Genomic DNA, 17,868 nt, shown 5'->3' with positions numbered 1-17,868 from the left:
CATCAATACCCATGAATTCCAAACCACACTGAGAGAAATCGGTAGAGATTAATTCACGAAACGGCTCCTCGATCTAATAACTAGCTTTTGCCGTGAAAAGACAGCAAGGAATAGAGATACAATGTCACGCTTTCGTACGAGAACTGTTTTCTCAGAAGCTTCGACTTAAGAGGGAAGGTGTCGAAGTTTCACGCGTTAGGCCACGCTCCTTTGCTCGCTCAAGTCTTCAGCTCATCGCTTTTAGATCAAACAACGAGAAATAAAATCGAGCGCGATTTATATTCGTGTGGCAATTCATATCCGGTAACTATAACAGTGATCCAACGATCCAAACAGTTATGGCACGTAAACAGCTCACTAATTCCAACCAGTTAACTACTTTTGAAGTACATCATTGCCAAAAAAATTCAGATGCATTTTGCTATATATGTGGCAAATAGGATGTGCCAGTAGATCGTAGATCATTCAGTGATGACCTTATATCAATGTATGAAGACTATTTTGGTATAAAAGTCCAAAACCAAACTGAAAACTGGGTTCCTCATAAAGTTTGTGGTGCATGTTTTCAGTCACTTACTCGTCACAAAAGTAATGAAGGCAATAAGAAAACACTCGAAATTAGAAAACCAATGATATGGAGGCAACCTTTGCGAGAGGAAGACTGCTACTTCTGTATGACCAATCTTAATGGAATAAATAGAAAAAATAAAGGTAGTGTCAAATATGCTGATGTATCTAGCGTCACAAAACCAGTGAAAGATAACGATACTTCAAAAACCTTCAGGAAATTGTCAGTGAGCAGAGAGACGACTCATACGGTTGAAAACGATGACGAAATTGATCGTAACAGTGACGAAAGTATTCTGAAAAATGATAAATATGATGATTATGACGAAGAGGGTATTGAATATGATGAAGATGAATACAACGATGAAGATGAAGAACAGTACCTTCCACATAGTGAAAACCGTGGTGCTCCAGAGTTATTTACGTGGGCAGAATTTAATGACTGTGCACGAGATCTAGGATTTGCTAAAGATGGTATGGAATATTTAGCTTCCATTTTCAAGAAAAAAAATTTGTTTGTTGAAAAAATAAAAATTAGTTTTTGTAGGAATAGAGAAAAAGGTTTTAGACAATAATTTAAATCTGAAGTTAATGAAAAGGGAAAATTAGTGTACTGTGATAATATTGATGGTTTGATGGAAAAAATGAAACCCGGTATTTATAAACCAGAAGATTGGAGACTATTTATTGACGCTTCCATGCACAGCCTGAAAGCAGTATTACTGCACAATACTAATGTTTATGCTCCAATTCTAGTTGCACATTCTACGGAATTGAAAGAAGACTATAGTACTCTTAAACTTTTTCTGGAAAAAATTAACTACTCAACGCATGAATGGAAGTTGTGTGGAGATCTGAAAGTTCTTGGGATTTTATTAGGACAGCAATCAGGGTTTACAAAAACACCCTGTTACTTGTGTTTATGGGACAAATACGAAAAATGTTGCGGGATCCGGAATTCATTAAAAAAAATGACAGACGCTGAAAAGGCTGACTGGCTCAGTTTTAAGATGGTTGTTGAAAATTTTTTAGGCAATCACAAAAGTGCAGATTACAAAAAAATTGTTTCTGATATGGTTTCAAATTTTTGTGAATTGGGTTGTCTAATGAACTTGAAGCTCCATTTTCTTGATTCTCACATTGACGAGTTTCCAAAGAATCTAGGAGATTTTAATGAAGAACAAGGCGAACGTTTTCACCAAGACATCAAAGAGATAGAGCGTAGACATCAGGGTCATTGGGATGTTAATATGATGGCTGACTACTGTTGGTCAATAAAATGAGATCAAGTTTCGAAGGGAACTAAACGGAAGCGACACCCACTCCGTAGATCTTTTGAAAAAAAAGAGTCCGATATTGTCGAATAACATCGTGAGAGGCGAGGGGACTCACGCTAATCTAGCACCCCAACGTGAGAGGCAAGGGGAACTCACGCTAATTCAGCACCCCTATCTAGAAAGACGAAAGGGCTCATGCTAACATAGCACCATAACGTGAGAGGCAAGGGGACTCACGCTAATCCAGCACTCCAAAGGGAACAGAATTTACTACGTCCACGCCGTTGTTCCTGGGTAATGCTGAAAGTAAATAAAACTTGTTCCAAAAAAAGTGTTTTATTTTTCTTAGATCCTACAATTTCAGACAAGGGGAATCATGCTCATGGAACACCCAGATGGAACCATTGGAACCCCAGATTCAGATTGAGCGACCCAAAAGATATAAAGATATGGTTGTAAAGTCGGCCGGACATGAAACTCTTTTAATTTTATACAAAATATACAAGAAAAAATGCTGTTTTCGCAATTTTTACGTCTCTTTTTGCATCTTTTGGGAAACTATGACCTGATTGGGTTATTTGAACCCCGGATTCGAAATCAGCGACCCAAAAGACATATAGATATGATTGTAAAGTCGACCGGACATGAAAATCTTTTGTTTTTATACAAAATATACACGAAAAACGATGTTTTCGTCGTTTTTACGTCTCTTTTTGCATTTTTTGGGAAACTATGACCTGATTGGGTTATTTGAACCCCGGATTCGAAATCAGCGACCCAAAAGACATATAGATATGATTGTAAAGTCGACCGGACATGAAAATCTTTTGTTTTTATACAAAATATACACGAAAAACGCTGTTTTCGTCGTTTTTACGTCTCTTTTTGCATTTTTTGGGAAACTATGACCTGATTGGGTTATTTGGACCCCGGATTCGAAATCAGCGACCCCAAAAACATATACATATGGTAGTGTAGTCTACCGGACAGACCACTTTTTTTGTGTGCCTGTGTAATCAATTCTACGAACAAACCTCAGGGGCAGCAATGGGATCCCCAATTTCACCTGTAATAGGTAATGTCTTTATGGAACATCTAGAAACTAAAATCTTCAACTAAGCCAAGCTTAAGCCGGAATTTTGGTTCCGTTACGTTGATGAAACTTTTGTCATCTGGCGACATGGACGAGATGAACTAAATAAGTTTTTCGATTTTATCAATCAATTACATCCTAATATCCAGTTCACCATGGAAATAGAACAAAACGGAAAATGTTCTTTCTTCAACGTATTAGTTTACAAAAAATTTGATAACACATTAGAACATGAAGTTTGCAGAAAATCCACGCATATAAACAGATACCTACATGCCTCCTCCCACCATCACCCATCTCAAAAACAATCGGTCATCAACTCCCTTCTATATAGAGCTGTCTCCATAACAGACAATGATAACTTACAAAAGAAATTACAAAACGTTAAACTAATCCTAATACATAACGATTACAAAAACAAACAAATTGATAAAGCAATAACAAAAGACACTAAAAAAACAAGTCAACACAATCTACGAAAGAAAGAGAGAGAGAGAAATTACCACGACCCTATCCTACATCCAAGGTGTGACAGAACAAATAGGAAGAATTCATAACAAACACAACATCCGAACCATATTTAAACCACCTGCGAAAATAGGACAACTACTAAATAACCCAAAAGACAAAAAAGCACCCCTAAGTGATCTAGGAATATATAAAATCCCTTGTTCTTGTGGCAAAGTCTATATTGGAGAAACCGGGAGAGCTGTGAGCCAACGTATGAAGGAACATGAAAGTAAGGTCAGGCTTAAACATTTCACGCAATCAGCACTAGCTGAACATCGTATCGAAACAGGACATAGAATTTTATTTGACAGAACAACAGTCATGGCAAAAACATACAGCATCTTTCCCAGAAAACATAGAGAAGCAATCGAAATCTTAAAACACCCTAATAACATCAATAGGGACAATGGATATAATACCAATCTGATTTGGCTTTTCATCCTCCCGGATTTAAAAAATTCTAAGACTTGATTGGCTAATCAGGTTCGACCAGCCCTGAAAAAGTGAACTGCAATGTTCACGAGACGTCGGCAAAATTTTGTAGTTTTTTACACGATTGATTCATTAATGTCAGGTGTAAATTAATTTTTTACCAAAAAAACTATTTTGAAATAAAATAGTTCTATTTAATTTTCTAACCAAAAGACGAAATTTCTTTGAATTCTATTATACAAGATTAATTACAGGTACAGGAACAAAACTCTTCCCCCGGTGTCTTCTAATTATTTTAGATTAATATTTTGTAACATTTATTGAATAGAAATAACATAGAAAAGATAGGCATTGATTTATTCTTGTTCATAAAAAAGTAAATAGGCGCATGCGAGACTACTAGCATCTATGAAATTCACAAACCAAGGAACCCTATCTCCTTCTTCAAAGATTCTGTGCAAATTTAAATTTTGTTCTTAAATATTAGATTGCTGATCACTCAAAATAGAAAGTATGTTCTCATGTCTTTTATCATTATTTAAAAATTTTTGATTTAAACAAATCCGTTATTTCAAAAGATCAATAATTTCATCTTGTTGTAAACATGCTTCAAAATCACTTCTGATTCTGGAAATTTTTGACTTAAAAAAATTAACATGATTCGAAACATCGTTGATCAGTAAATTTATTAGTGAGAGTTTAAAATTGATAATAATAAATATAAAAATACGAAAGAATAAAAAAAAATAAAAAAGGGGATTTGATTGGTTGCCTTCTCATTTTTCTGTCCTCTTTTTTATTTTTGTCCAAACTAAAAAGCAATTTTTTTCTTTTCTGTTTTAGGAAAATTTTTATTTTTTTTCAAATTTCAATAGGTACATTTTATTCTGGTTGTCCAAATTTGGTCGTTGGATTCCTGGTTTTATTTTCAGGAATTCTGCACATAAATTTGTACTGTGTATGTGAAATACAGTAAAAAAATAATTGTTACAGTATAGTTAAAATATTCAATATTCAAATGTTGTGTGATACAGTAACAATTTCTACATGGGCTGAGACAAAGAGCTCAATGAATTGATTTTCCCAGTTGGAACCGGGCGGATTTTACACCTATCTTCTTCCTGAAAATATACTAGATAATATAGCAATATACAGATAGATACATAGGATTGCTTCACTCAGTAATCACAACCAGTGAACTCACATACATTTTAAATAAGTTTTATCAGCTGACTTGGTAGCTTTGATTATTCGTAATCACTGACGCGAGACGAAAAAATCACAGACAAGCACGATTCGGTCATTCTCGTGTTGTGCCAGTCGAGGTCGTTTCGCCAGTTCGCCTAAACCAAAACTTAACAAAGGCACATTTGGTGTATTGCGGCAAACTGTAAACTATTACGCAAAATTAAACCAGTGGCGTAACGAGAATCGTGATCGCCCCCCGCAAACATTTTTTAGGAGGTTTCTTTTGAAAATAAAAAATCAGTCCGTTGCGCAGGCACACTCCCAGTGCACGCTGGGTTGGATCTCACGTTTCATTGTCGATGATAGGTTACCGAGCGCCTCGCGCTTGAATATTTATTCTTTGCACTTGGAACGCTTGAATTAAACTTTATAAAAAAGATTTATTTTAGATCCTAATATTTATATGCGTCTTCATATTGTGATTTTTCTACGTAATAAAGTATAGTTCAAGATTTAGTTGTACAAAGCTCTGTAGGCTTTGAGGTACACATTCTCATCGTGACATGTGGGGAGCGTTAACTTATGATATCACGCACCAAGGGGCAGGGGGGTTCTAGTCAAGCGTGACAACACGTGATATATGGGGGGGGGAGTCATTCTACGCGTGAAGTCACGGAGGCTTTTCTTGCTTTTAATTCGCAAACTTAAAACTATTAAGTCCATATATGTCATAACTGTTTGATCTATTCTTTGAGAAGAACAAAAAAATGTTTATAATCAGATTTGTATTTTCCATTATGTTCATGTTACGTTTGATTCCCATATTTGAGAAGATTCCGAAAATAGGTCAACAATGAAAATAGGTGGGGGTCTCGTAAATTCATGACAGAGCTTGACAAGGGGTACGAGGAGGGGGGGGGGGGAATATTGAAATACAGCGTGACTTCATATGTGAAAGCTCCTCTACAAGTCTACTTATTTTCCTTTTTTGGATGTGATATTGGAATTTTCGACGCTTTCATATCAATTGCGGTAAATAAATTAAAAACCAGGAGTTCTGGTAAATTTCGTACTCGTACAACGAAATAATGCAGGAATTTTTAAATGCTGACATTTTTTCCGTAACATTTTCCCCGTGTTTTGTGTTGTTTATTGGCTAAAAATTTCAAGTTTTGACATTCTTCAGAGCGTCTTCGATGAATAAAACCAAAATTACAATTCCTGTCAAGAAATATTTCGAATTCATTTTGTAAGGCTTTTGGAAAGCTGCAATTTCTTGTTGAAATTTTTTCCGTATCTCACGCCGTTTGGTTCAAAATGGGAATTTTCCATCTTCTAAATAGTACTTTCGACGAGGGGTGGTCCACTCCGACATGACTGTTACATGCACCAAATATTCCCATATATTCTTTCAATATTCCCAAATATTCTTGATATTCTTTACATTTCCAAATATTGTTTATATTCCTAAATACTCCTACTTATTCCTAGATATCCCGGAATATTCACAAATATTCTGAAATATTACATTCTTTAATTATATTCGTGTCGCTTTTTGTCTGGTGCCTTTGCACAACGATCCCAACTTTGGCACGTAGATAAAATATTCTGCTATTATTTAAAAAAAAAAAACTAAACCAAATACACTATTTTTTCACGGCTATTCTCTAAAGGCACTATTTCTTTACTTCACCTTGAAAAATATTTGTCATCTTCTTCGCTCATTGGCTGAAATAATATGTGCGACAATTGAACAAATTATTACATACGGGTAAATGGTCTCAATGGCCTCACTCTTGTTTTTTACGATTAAAAGAAAACATATTCGTCTTATCCAAAATATTTTTTATTTTTAATTCTGTTTTTGACCATTAAAAATCTCTTTTTTAATTAAACAAATTTTTTATAATTACTTTTTTTCGTATCTTGTGTAATTTTTTCAAAAGTTAAATTTTTTTCTCTTTAATCTTATTTTTTCCGATTAAAAAAAAAAATTTTCCTATCCAAAAATGATTATTAACCAATTTTTAGATCTTTTTTGTGTGGACAACTTTCGACTTTTAGTTTTGTTCGTACCTAGTATCATTATAAAAATGTATTTTTTATTTTTAATTCTGTTTTTTGACGATTAAAACAAAAACAGCCCGTTTCATCTAAATTTGAAGTTTCGATTTTCCAAAAAAGTTAAAAAAGTTTTGATAATATTGAAGGGTGTTCCAAAGGTAACGTTTTTCTTTTCTGGACTTTTTTCCTATTGTGCGCCTTTTGGTTTTAAATTTTTATTTTCGTTTGTCTTTTTGAATTTTGTAAATTCAATCACTCTGGTCATTCTTTTTATAGAAGAAAGTCTTTATGATAAACTGTTCGTCTTTTTTAGAATTACGAGTAGCCGTACATAGAACTTTTAAGTATTGAAAAATGTGGTATCAAAAATTATGAAAATTCTCTTTTTGACACACGCATGCAAACTTACACATTTGCGAAAACTAGTTCTTCAGTTTCAGAAGGTCTCAAAACGTGGATATTTTACAAAAACGAGGGGGGAGGGGCACATTTTACATAAATCTAATACCTTCTCTGACGAAAATGTAAAAATGACTTTTTAATCTAAAAATACGAATTTGCAATTAAAATTATGAATCTTCAACCAATAAAATTAACTATTAAGAAAGTAGTTCAGCCTTTAACCAAAAAGCTGAATTTTCAACGAAACATGTAATAGTTGATATTTCATAATAAAAATCTAATTTTAAATAAACAACAGTTGAATTTTACCAACAAAACAACTTTTCAGCAAAATACTTGAATCCTGAACTAAAATAGATTAATTTTCTACGAAGCAGTGACACGTTTGGCGGAAAATATTGATTTTTTATAAGAGAAGACGAATTATCGCCAAAGTACATTAATTTTCATCCAAATACAGTGAAGATCCATTGAAAAACTGAGGTGTGAAATTTCTGAAAATTCTAATACTTTCTCAATTATAAATGGTGAGAGTGTAAAAAGTACAGCATATAACCCGCCTTTCAATGGTAGCAATTTCGATTCGGGCGTTCCAACAATTACGCCGCAGGAGTGGTGCTGATGAGGGGAGCCGCGGGGGATGGCCGTGATCACTCATACATGGCAAAATGGTACATTAAAAAAATGTGGTTAAATCAACCAAAATTCTGGTTAAATATGCCCTTACTATTTTTTCTGGTTAGAGTAACCAGAATTCTGGTTAAATTAATCTGGTTAATTCTGGTTAAATAAACCAGAAAATCTGGTTAATTTAAGAAGAATTCTGGTTACTCTAACCAGAAAAAATAGTGAGGATATATTTAACCAGAATACTGGTTGATTTAACCAGGCATTATTTGAGTGTAGTACAGTGATAAAGCACAGAACCCGAATGGCCTAGTTGTAACTGCGTCACATTGCAAAACATTACGACACCGGCCTGATGTTTAAGTTCTAGTGAGTTTTAATTCAAATTGTCTATTATTGCAGTAGCATTACAAGGGGAAGGGTGGTTCCAAAAATCGTTAAAAAAAGCGTCCAAGAAACCCCGTTATGCGGGATTTCTCTTTTAGTATTTACGCCCGTTACGCCACTGAATGGGACTGGATTCTATCGCTGTTCATTCGATTGGAAGTGCGAGCCCATCTAAATTCAAAGCGTGCAAATCTTTTAATTTAGACCAAGTTGCACTAAAATCAACAGCCATCCGTACAGTAAACTTTCACAGTCAGTTGGACTGATAGTTCGATGGAACAGATAGATCTGTAATTCTTTCTCAAACGCGCCTACCATAGATGAACCCGCAGATACTTCACGCACCGCATCTGACGAGGTGGCCGAGTGGTTAAGGCGTTGGACTGCTAATCCAATGTGCTCTGCACGCGTGGGTTCGAATCCCATCCTCGTCGATCGTTTTTTGCTCTCGAGAAGAAAAAAAGCACCTTGACGCGAGTCATTTGAAAAGTCTTATCCATAGATGACCCATGCCGCAAATTAAGCTGAATCAATTTAAAATGATTGTGATTCAGGATGATGTATACAATTTTGCATTCACGATTACGTAAAAGTTTGAAATTTATTTTATGTGCTAGCACGTACTTTTTGTCGAATGTTCTTTACGTGTTCTATCTTAAAAGAGGCGAAAAGAACGGATGCGGTTTCAATTCTATACAAATAAACTAGACACCAAATTATTTAATAAATTAATATCTTAAACTCTACGCAATCTTCAAATCTATTTTTTTATAATTCTAAAGATTTAAAAAATAATTTCTTTAGGCTGCAATTAATTAAAGTAATAAGATTTATCATTAAATGATTTTGTATCGTTATAATTTTAAAACTTTACATAAAAATGGCTTTTTTAATTGTTTGAATTGTTTTGTATCCTCGTATAATGGAGTTTATTTGTGCAGTGTTTGTACCAAATTTAATCATGTAGAAATCATTTTTGACGGAACCACTTTATTTTCACCTTTATATACAGTTTTATGGAACAACGTTTAACTGGGTAGGATTTTTAAAATATATGAATTTTGAAATTATGATATAGAAACATTCCTTGAACAGAATATTATGATATAGAGTTTATTCAGATTTAAAAATTTGAATTCCTAACCGGGTGCCGAGTTTTACGACTTCAGATTATCTACAAGATTAGTTTAACCAGGCAAAAACGCTATACGTGTGTTTACATTAATTTCAAGTCTTCACCAAAAATCTCTACAGATATTTATAAATTAATGTTTGGCAATCTCTAAATACATTCTCAACAAAATTCTATATACAAAATTGTATACAAAGAAGAAATGAAATTTGTTAAACCCAAAATGAACTCTGCAGAAATAAGTTCTAACACAACAAAAATATCACTGACAATCTCAAAAGATTTAAATTTAAATTTGTTAAAAAATATATACAATGAATATATTCAGAAAAGCGTTTTGTTTATTAATTTGTAAAAATCTCTATCTTGAACAAAGTTCATTGTTTTGCTTTTGGCCGTGGTTACGTATACCGAAATTTCGGTAAGTGTAGCTGCATTTTGTCATTACGAATAGCGGGACCTGGGAAAGGGATTATTTGACTATTTGCACCGAAATTTCGGTACAAATAACCTGATTTTCTCCGTAAACATTGACCCTGCCTTTATTTTTAAAACAAACTGTATTCATGCCACATTTGCCATCATTATAGTATATTATAATGTATTGTATGTCAATTTCGTGGTCCTCATCAGTGAGTTTGATTCAATATGTGAAAAGTGCATAATGTTTTATAGGTACGCAGTTTTACAATTTAAAAGTTTTATTCTTTGGTTAATATCTGAGTTGTAAAATTATAAAAACTATTTAAATTAAATTTTTTATTTTATTTTATTAATACCTATTAATATCTCGTGCAACATTCTTAAAACATTATTTTATTTTAACAAAGAAACAATTGATTATTAAAACAAATACACCGTAGAAGACAAAAAATCCGCCCACTTCGCGGAGACATTCTCGTAACGTGCGGCTCACAGGTTTGAGCGCGCCTAAGGCGCGTAAGTTGGTTCTCGCGCTTTGTATATTCCTTACACATGTGCACATATTTTTTCAACTAAAGGTCGAAATAATCGACAACAGTAATTTGGTGATAGTGAGTTTTTTTGTTAAAGCTCCTTCGGCTTTAACGGATACATTCTCATCACGTATCTCGTGCTTCGCACTCGAATTTGTATCTCAACTTGTATATTATTTCCATAAATGTATATTATTACAATTCATAACATGCACTGATATTAAAACAGACGTAGTTTCATTGTCTCTTTAAAAAATGTGCATTCTTTAAAAAAAATTGGTTATTGAACATTTTATTGCAACTTCTGCCAGTTTTTCAAAAACTGAATTTGCTCATTTCCAATTTAATTTTACAATTTAAACGTATTACATACGGTCAACACATCAGCCCTACCTTTTTTAAATTCCAAATTAAATCCCTAGCTCAGTGACCCACGAAACTTCGATTAATGAGGGTTGGGGGGGGGGGGCGATTAGTTTCAACCAAGAGTCATAGCTGGTTAGTATTTTTTGCTGAGACACAGTTGGACAAAAATAACATTTTTTGTTCAAAATAACGTACAGCCCAAAAATATTAAGTGATTTGAACACAAAAATTTGAAAAAAGGCTGTTAAGATTTCTAAGAGAGTTGTCAAGCCTGATTTTTCAATTAGGTTTTCAATTTTTTATAAATAAACAAATATGACGAAAAAATGGCTGTTTTATCTATTAGACGTTCCCGGTACTCGTCAATAACAGGAAAAGTGTTGAAATCGCCTAAGTTTCATGGAGTAATATTAGCTAAAAATGTTCCAATATTGTATTTTTTCGATGTACATTTTTATAAATTAGGAACTTTATAATAAGTTGAGCAAAATTTATAATTTTTTGATTAATCATATGATTTTTCAAAAAAAAATTAATAAATAAATACATTATTCGAGCATTTGTTCGGCAGAAAAACTCGGGATTTTCAATACCAGTCTTTTCAGTTTATTAGAATTCCAGCAACATTCATAATATGTTGATAAATTTTATGATTTTCTGAAACAAATTTAATCAACAAATGCATTAATCAGGCATTTGTCTACAGAAAAATTCGTTTCTTTTTTCTATAGCAACTTTTTTAATTAGGATATCGAAAACAAAACTGTGTTCATCGACAGATGGCTGCGAATAATGAATTTGTTTATTGAATTTGTTTTTAACATAATATAAAATTGATCAACTAATTATAAATTATGTTGACATCATTATGAAGTTCCCCATTAAAAAGAGCCACATCGAAAAAAAAACAATTGTTCCGTCGATAGATGCCCCAATAATGCATTTGTTTATAAAATTTGTTTTAAAAAATCATAAAATTGATCAAAAAATTATGAATTTTGCTGAAGTTATCATGAACTTTCTAATTTAAAAAGTTCACACAGAAAAAAGCGAGACTTTCTGTAGACAAATACCTGATTAATGCATTTGTTGATTAAATTTGTTTGAAGAAATCATAAAATTTATCAACCTATTATGAATGTTGCTAAAATTGTCATGAAGTTTCCAACTGAAAAGACTGGCATTGAAAAACCCGAATTTTTCTGACGATAAGTGCCCGAATAATGCATTTGTTTATTAAATTTGTTTAAAAAATCTACATCGAAAACAAAAAATATTTCTGTTAAAAATGCCTGATTACTGCATTTGTATATTAACTTTGTTTATAATATAAGGAATTATAATCATAAGAGCATTTTTTTTATATAATATTGTTTTCATTCAAATCTCTTTCAATATTACTTGAAAAAACGTATATTTATGGAAAATCGTAGAAAACATTTGTTCAAAAAATAATTTGTTTATAAAATTTTTGTTGTAAAGTGTCTAATATTGGAATTTTCTTAACTAAAGTAACCCTATGCAACTAAAGCAATTTCAACCATTTTTCTGTTATGGACGAGCACCGGGAACGTCAAATGGAAGAAATGGCTATTGTTCAGGTTCCTAAAATACTGATCAGAATCTAAAGAATGTCAAAGAATTTCACTTTTTAATTTTTGACGCCGAAGTCCCTCGACTGGTCAAAAAAATTGTACGTCGTTTTTCTTTTAATCCAGGATGCAGACCTCGAGGCACCTTTTTCTGAAAAAGGTAAATTGGCTCTCATAATTTTCTTATCATTCCAAAGCGCTTGGCTCAAGTCTGGATTTAACAGGAAAGAGTCATCTGGCGGATAACCTCGCGTAGTCAAAATGCGATGTTGCCAAAATTTTGATAATTGTACGTTTTCCAGCAAATCTCCTTTCTTGGCAACGTCGGAAAAGGCCCAAATGCACGGCTCGAGACTTGCTCCCTAGGGACTCGGGGTCAGTCGCGTCAGAGGTGCAAGACGGTACACATTTAGCAATTCGGCTTTGCCACCTAGAATATTTTTATAATTATATCGCGATTATTCAATTCACATATTCCTAGTCACATACCTGTGTAATATCCAAATGTTTTTAAATAAACCAAGATTTAATAATGAACAATCATTTTTTTATAACTATCCCAATGCACTTCAACACATGCATGTATTAGTTTTTTTATGCGTGCAACCATTAGTCCTTCGTCAATTTGAACTGTGAATTTCTGACAATCAATTTTGAATTGTGGCTTCAACGTTTAAACTGTGCATTTGTGACATCAACTTGAACTGTGAATTTGTGACTTTAACTCGTGGCTTTGAATTTTGTGTGAAAAATGAGAATGTAGTGAGCCGACTCTAACTCTACAAGATTTCTCATAATAATCCACCGTTTTTGTATTTGTTTATATAAAAGTGACTTCAACGTTGCTTTTGAACTTTGAACTGTTTTCCTAAAATATTTGTGAGTAGTTCGACATTACTCTAACCCTTTTACAGAACCTAGTGGTTCCAAGGGACATCATTATTCTACAGAACTCAACAACTGGTGAATGCACATAATTGCTGTCCAAAGGGACTTGTACAAGGAAATTCCCTGTACCAGATATCGACTTCAAGGGCAAGAAGACTATGGAGTAGCTGAACGACATTTTTTTCAATCGGGGAGTCTTCAAATATCTCTTTCCTATTGTCTCTTAATTTCCCCTGGTATTTCGACTTGCGTTATTGACCGTAAAAATGACTAATCCAGACCTAGATGCTCTAAAAGATTCGCGAACACCGATTAAATCCAAAGTTCAAGAACATTAAATCCAAAATTCAAGAACTTCTTTGAGAAAATTAAAAATAAGTCTCAGGGCATAACCGCGTTAGCAGAAAAATTAGAAAAGTTTTATTCTCTCTTTTAGTAATTTGATTTAGTGCAAACTCAGATTGAGATTTTACTTGGTGAAAATGAACAAATATTAGAAGAACAATCAAAACAGCGTGACGATTTCTAAACCGATTATTTTACTGCTCTTTCGGAAGCAAGAGCCATTCTTGAGGAAAATCGAAAAACCCCGTTACCAGATGGTAGACACTTTTCCATTTCTGGCATGGAAAACTCATCAGCACAATATCAGTCCTCTGTAATACCTCGTTTCGATCTCTCTCAACTTTTGTCAGCGAACGCTCTTGCACCTACTCTGCCAAAACTTACAATACCAGTAATTGATGGCTCGTTCAATGACTGGGTCAAACTTCGCGATGCGTTTAAATCAATGATACATGATCGCGCACGAATTTCGAAAATTTTAATTATTTGAGTGCAGTTCTGACAGGAGATACGACACGCGTTATTCATTCTCTCGGAATCTCGGAGGCTAACTATGATTCAGCATGGAAAAGCCTCACGGTTCAATATGAGGATTCCGGATCACTCATTCACTTTCACACTAAGGCACTATTTGAGCTACCGAGTATAGAAAACTTCTCATATCTATCCCTGAGATAACTTATTGATAATTTTAACAACCATTTATTAGCATTAAAATCGTTAGGGGAAAATACAGAGCAGTCTGATACAATTATCATGTATCTGCTAACGACCAAACTCAATTTTGCCACAAAAGGAGAGTGGGAAAAACATTTTCATAACATATGTATCGAAAATTTGACTTTCGATGCCCCCGTAGCGGGTCGAAAGTTGTGTTTCCAACCCTAGACTAGAAAGTAGAAACAGGCGACTACGAAAGTAACCTTACGCCGTAACCGGTATCGAAAGTATATATATTCTGCTTCATCTGCAGTTGTCTGCAACCTTTCTCCCTGTTGTCGAACCTCGTTTCGAGGATTGTGTCATTCCAACCTATATCTGTCACTGTCTACGTATTTACAAATAACAACTTTAATAAGACGCAAAGGAGTTTCAGCATCTCAAGTCAAATTTTCGATACATTTTTTATGAAAAAGTGTATGTGCAAGTCGGGGCAAAAGGTGACAATTTCGCTCGCGTGATATCTGCCCTCGCTTCGCTTGAGCAGCTAACTTCACACTCGTGCAATTGTCGCCTTTCGCCCCTTGCTACGCAATATACTATTGCTCACAACTAAAGAAAAGTCCATTATACAAAAAATGTTAGATTTTCTCGAAAACCATTGTAAATATTTACAAAGAGTCACTATCGATTAGCCTGGATTTTCAAATGCCGGTATTAATAAAAGGGCACCTGCGAAAGGTGGTTACGCGAAATTGTCCGAAAGGCTCACTTCCCAAGCAACGAGAAAGAAAACATGTCCGCTCTGCCACGACTCTCATGGACTTTATAATTTTGAGATACTACGAGCACTTCCTGTGTCATTGCGAATTAAGGAAGTTCGGCGCTTGCAAATTTGTTATAGTTTTTTATTTCCCGGGCATCATAATCGTCCATGTAATGCGGGACCGTGTACTAAATGCAGGAGAAAGCACAATACTTTGCTTCATCTGGAAACCAGTGTACCTGAGAACACAACTAATTGGTAGAGTAACGAAATCGATGAAACTTTAGCATCTAATGGTGATCAGCCCATTAAAACCGCTCTCGTTGCTCATTCTAGGTGTGTGGACAATGAACATATAATATTAGGCCCTGCACTATGTGGACAAAGGATCGAAAGGGAAAGCTTCATAAATGCCGCATTTTGCTTGACTTGTGTTCTCAAGTAAACTTTATGGCCCGTGAATTTTTTCAAAAATTAGAATATCCTATGGTAACTTATGATACTGTGGTTTCCGGTGTTTTTAAACACGAACAAGAGCCGAACGTGCGATTGCATCGAGGCGACTTTAACATCCCTAATGGAATCACAATGGCTGATCCAAGATTCACTAAAACGCGTCCGATCGATCTATTAATCGGCGGGGGTACGTTTTGGAAACTTTTATGTGTCGGGCAGATCCAACTCTGCGAAGATCAACCAATATTACAAAAAAACAAAACTTGGATGGATTGTCGCCAGTTCAATGGAACTTCGACCCCCCTCATACATATCAAAGGCTGTGCGGAATCGTATGACTAACCAGCAATTACATAATAACTTTCAAAGATTCTGGAAAATCGAGCATTATGCAATTAAAAGGGATCAACCAGAACTTGATTCACGCAACGAATGTGAGCAGCACTTTCTGTCAACAATTAAGCGTGACTCTGAAGGACGATTCGTCGTGACATTTCCCTATAAGGACGAGGTCAATGAACTTTGGGACTCTCTGAAAATGGCAGAAAAACGGCTATTCGCGATGGAGCGTAAGACGGAGAAACTTTCTGAGTTAAATTAGAAGTCCATTGAGTTTATGAAGGATTATCAAGATAAACAACAGATGGTTATTTTGATGGATCTGCAAGAACTTCTTCCGGTCTCTCATTAAATGAAGTTCATCGAGTCGGTCCCGTGGTGCAAAATGACCTTTTTTCGATTACCATGCGATTTCATCAGTATCCTATTGTACTGTCTGTCGATATTGCGCAGATGTATCGGCAAATTAAGGTTACTGAAAATCAACAAGATTTACAGAGAATTTTGTGGAGAAAGGACGCTTCTGAACTAATTCAGCATTTTCGACTCACCACAGTCACCTACGGTACCGCTTTAGCCCCTTTTTTAGCTACGCGAAACTTACGTAAAATTGGCGGAGACAACAAGCAAGGCTACCCCAGCGCCAGTCAGGTCGTTATGAGAGATTTCTACGTGGATGATTTACTTACTGGGGCAAACACTGTGGAGGGAGCAAGGCAACTCAAAACGGAACTTATTCAGCTCCTCTCTGCAGCGGGAATAAATTTTCGAAAATGGGCGATAATAACCCATACGTATTCGAAGAATTGAATCATTCAGAGGTAGAAAGAATGATTCAAATAGATAAAGATCCAAAGACCTTAGGATTAATACGGGCACCTGCCGTCGACGAATTAAGATACTCTGTGCAACAGACATCGCATCCTTCTGTTACGAAAACGACAATATTATCCACTATTGCTCAGATGTTTTACCCAATAGGTCTCGTCCGCCCAGCGGTAATTCGTGCTAAGATCATTCTGCAATATCTATGGCAAATAAAACTGGGCTGGGACAAGACTACCACAAAATCTTCATACTACATGGAAGGAATTTCACGGTCAGCTGAGGGCATTAAATGAAATTTCGATACCGTGATTCGTTTTTGGCGAAAATATTGTTACTGTGCAACTCCATGGATTTAGTGATGCCTCCATAGTAGCATACGGGGCTTGCATATATCTACGGTCGTCTGTCTGTCGGGAATCACACTGTATGTTTGTTGTGCGTCAAGTCACGAGTCGCAAACAGCCCTGGATGGCCGAAGGAGCCGAATGGAGCCTCAACAAAGTACTTGTAAAGACCCCATTCAGTTCCTTTTTAAAAAACTCAAAAAACAGCAAAATTAACTTTTAAATTGTTGAATTCGGATTCTACGTTAAAATTTGCATTATAAACTCACGGAGTAATTGCAATACTTTTTCTTGCAGTGTTAAAAACTTTAAAAAATGAAATACCTATTATTTACATAGGCTTAAGGCGTCTTCAAGTACATCTTCTTTTAGTAGCAGTTAATAAGAGTTCCGTCGGTAACTTTAAGAACTTTTTTTGGATGCTGGCGCCATGCAGTGGAAACGTCAGACGACGACGCTGCGATGTAAGTGAGAGAGAATTTTATTTTTAAACTTCGCACGCAACGTACTACTTGAGCTATTATAAATGCGCTTGAAGTCACCTTCAGCAGAAGTTAATGACATTTTTTTAAATTTTTACACTGTAAAAAAAGTATTGCGATTACTCCGTGAGATTCTGATAGAAAATTTAACGTAGAATCTGAATTTC

The 17,868-nt window shown here is 34.8% G+C and overlaps 1 protein-coding gene and 1 non-coding gene across 2 annotated transcripts; both read left to right on the top strand.

The window, feature by feature from the left end:
• The first annotated feature begins 8,899 nt into the window (after positions 1-8,899).
• Trnas-gcu lies at positions 8,900-8,981 on the top strand. The gene has a single exon. It is a non-coding gene; the product is annotated as a tRNA-Ser (tRNA).
• A 7,061-nt stretch (positions 8,982-16,042) lies between these two features.
• LOC117169845 lies at positions 16,043-16,857 on the top strand. The gene is made up of 2 exons (XM_033356353.1): positions 16,043-16,277; positions 16,352-16,857. The coding sequence occupies exons 1-2, from the start codon at positions 16,043-16,045 to the stop codon at positions 16,855-16,857; spliced, it is 741 nt and encodes a 246-aa protein (XP_033212244.1).
• Positions 16,858-17,868: the final 1,011 nt, after the last annotated feature.

Source organism: Belonocnema kinseyi, chromosome 3 (genome assembly GCF_010883055.1).
Source record: "Belonocnema kinseyi isolate 2016_QV_RU_SX_M_011 chromosome 3, B_treatae_v1, whole genome shotgun sequence".
NCBI classification, from domain to species: domain Eukaryota; kingdom Metazoa; phylum Arthropoda; class Insecta; order Hymenoptera; family Cynipidae; genus Belonocnema; species Belonocnema kinseyi.
This window is presented reverse-complemented; position numbering and strand designations above follow the sequence as displayed.

Coding starts and splice junctions, on each gene's coding strand:
- LOC117169845 (XM_033356353.1), top strand. CDS start 16,043: ATGACTAACCAGCAATTACATAATAACTTTCAAAGATTCTGGAAAATC. Junction 16,278..16,351: donor ACGGCTATTCGCGATGGAGC/GTAAGACGGAGA, acceptor GATAAACAACAG/ATGGTTATTTTGATGGATCT.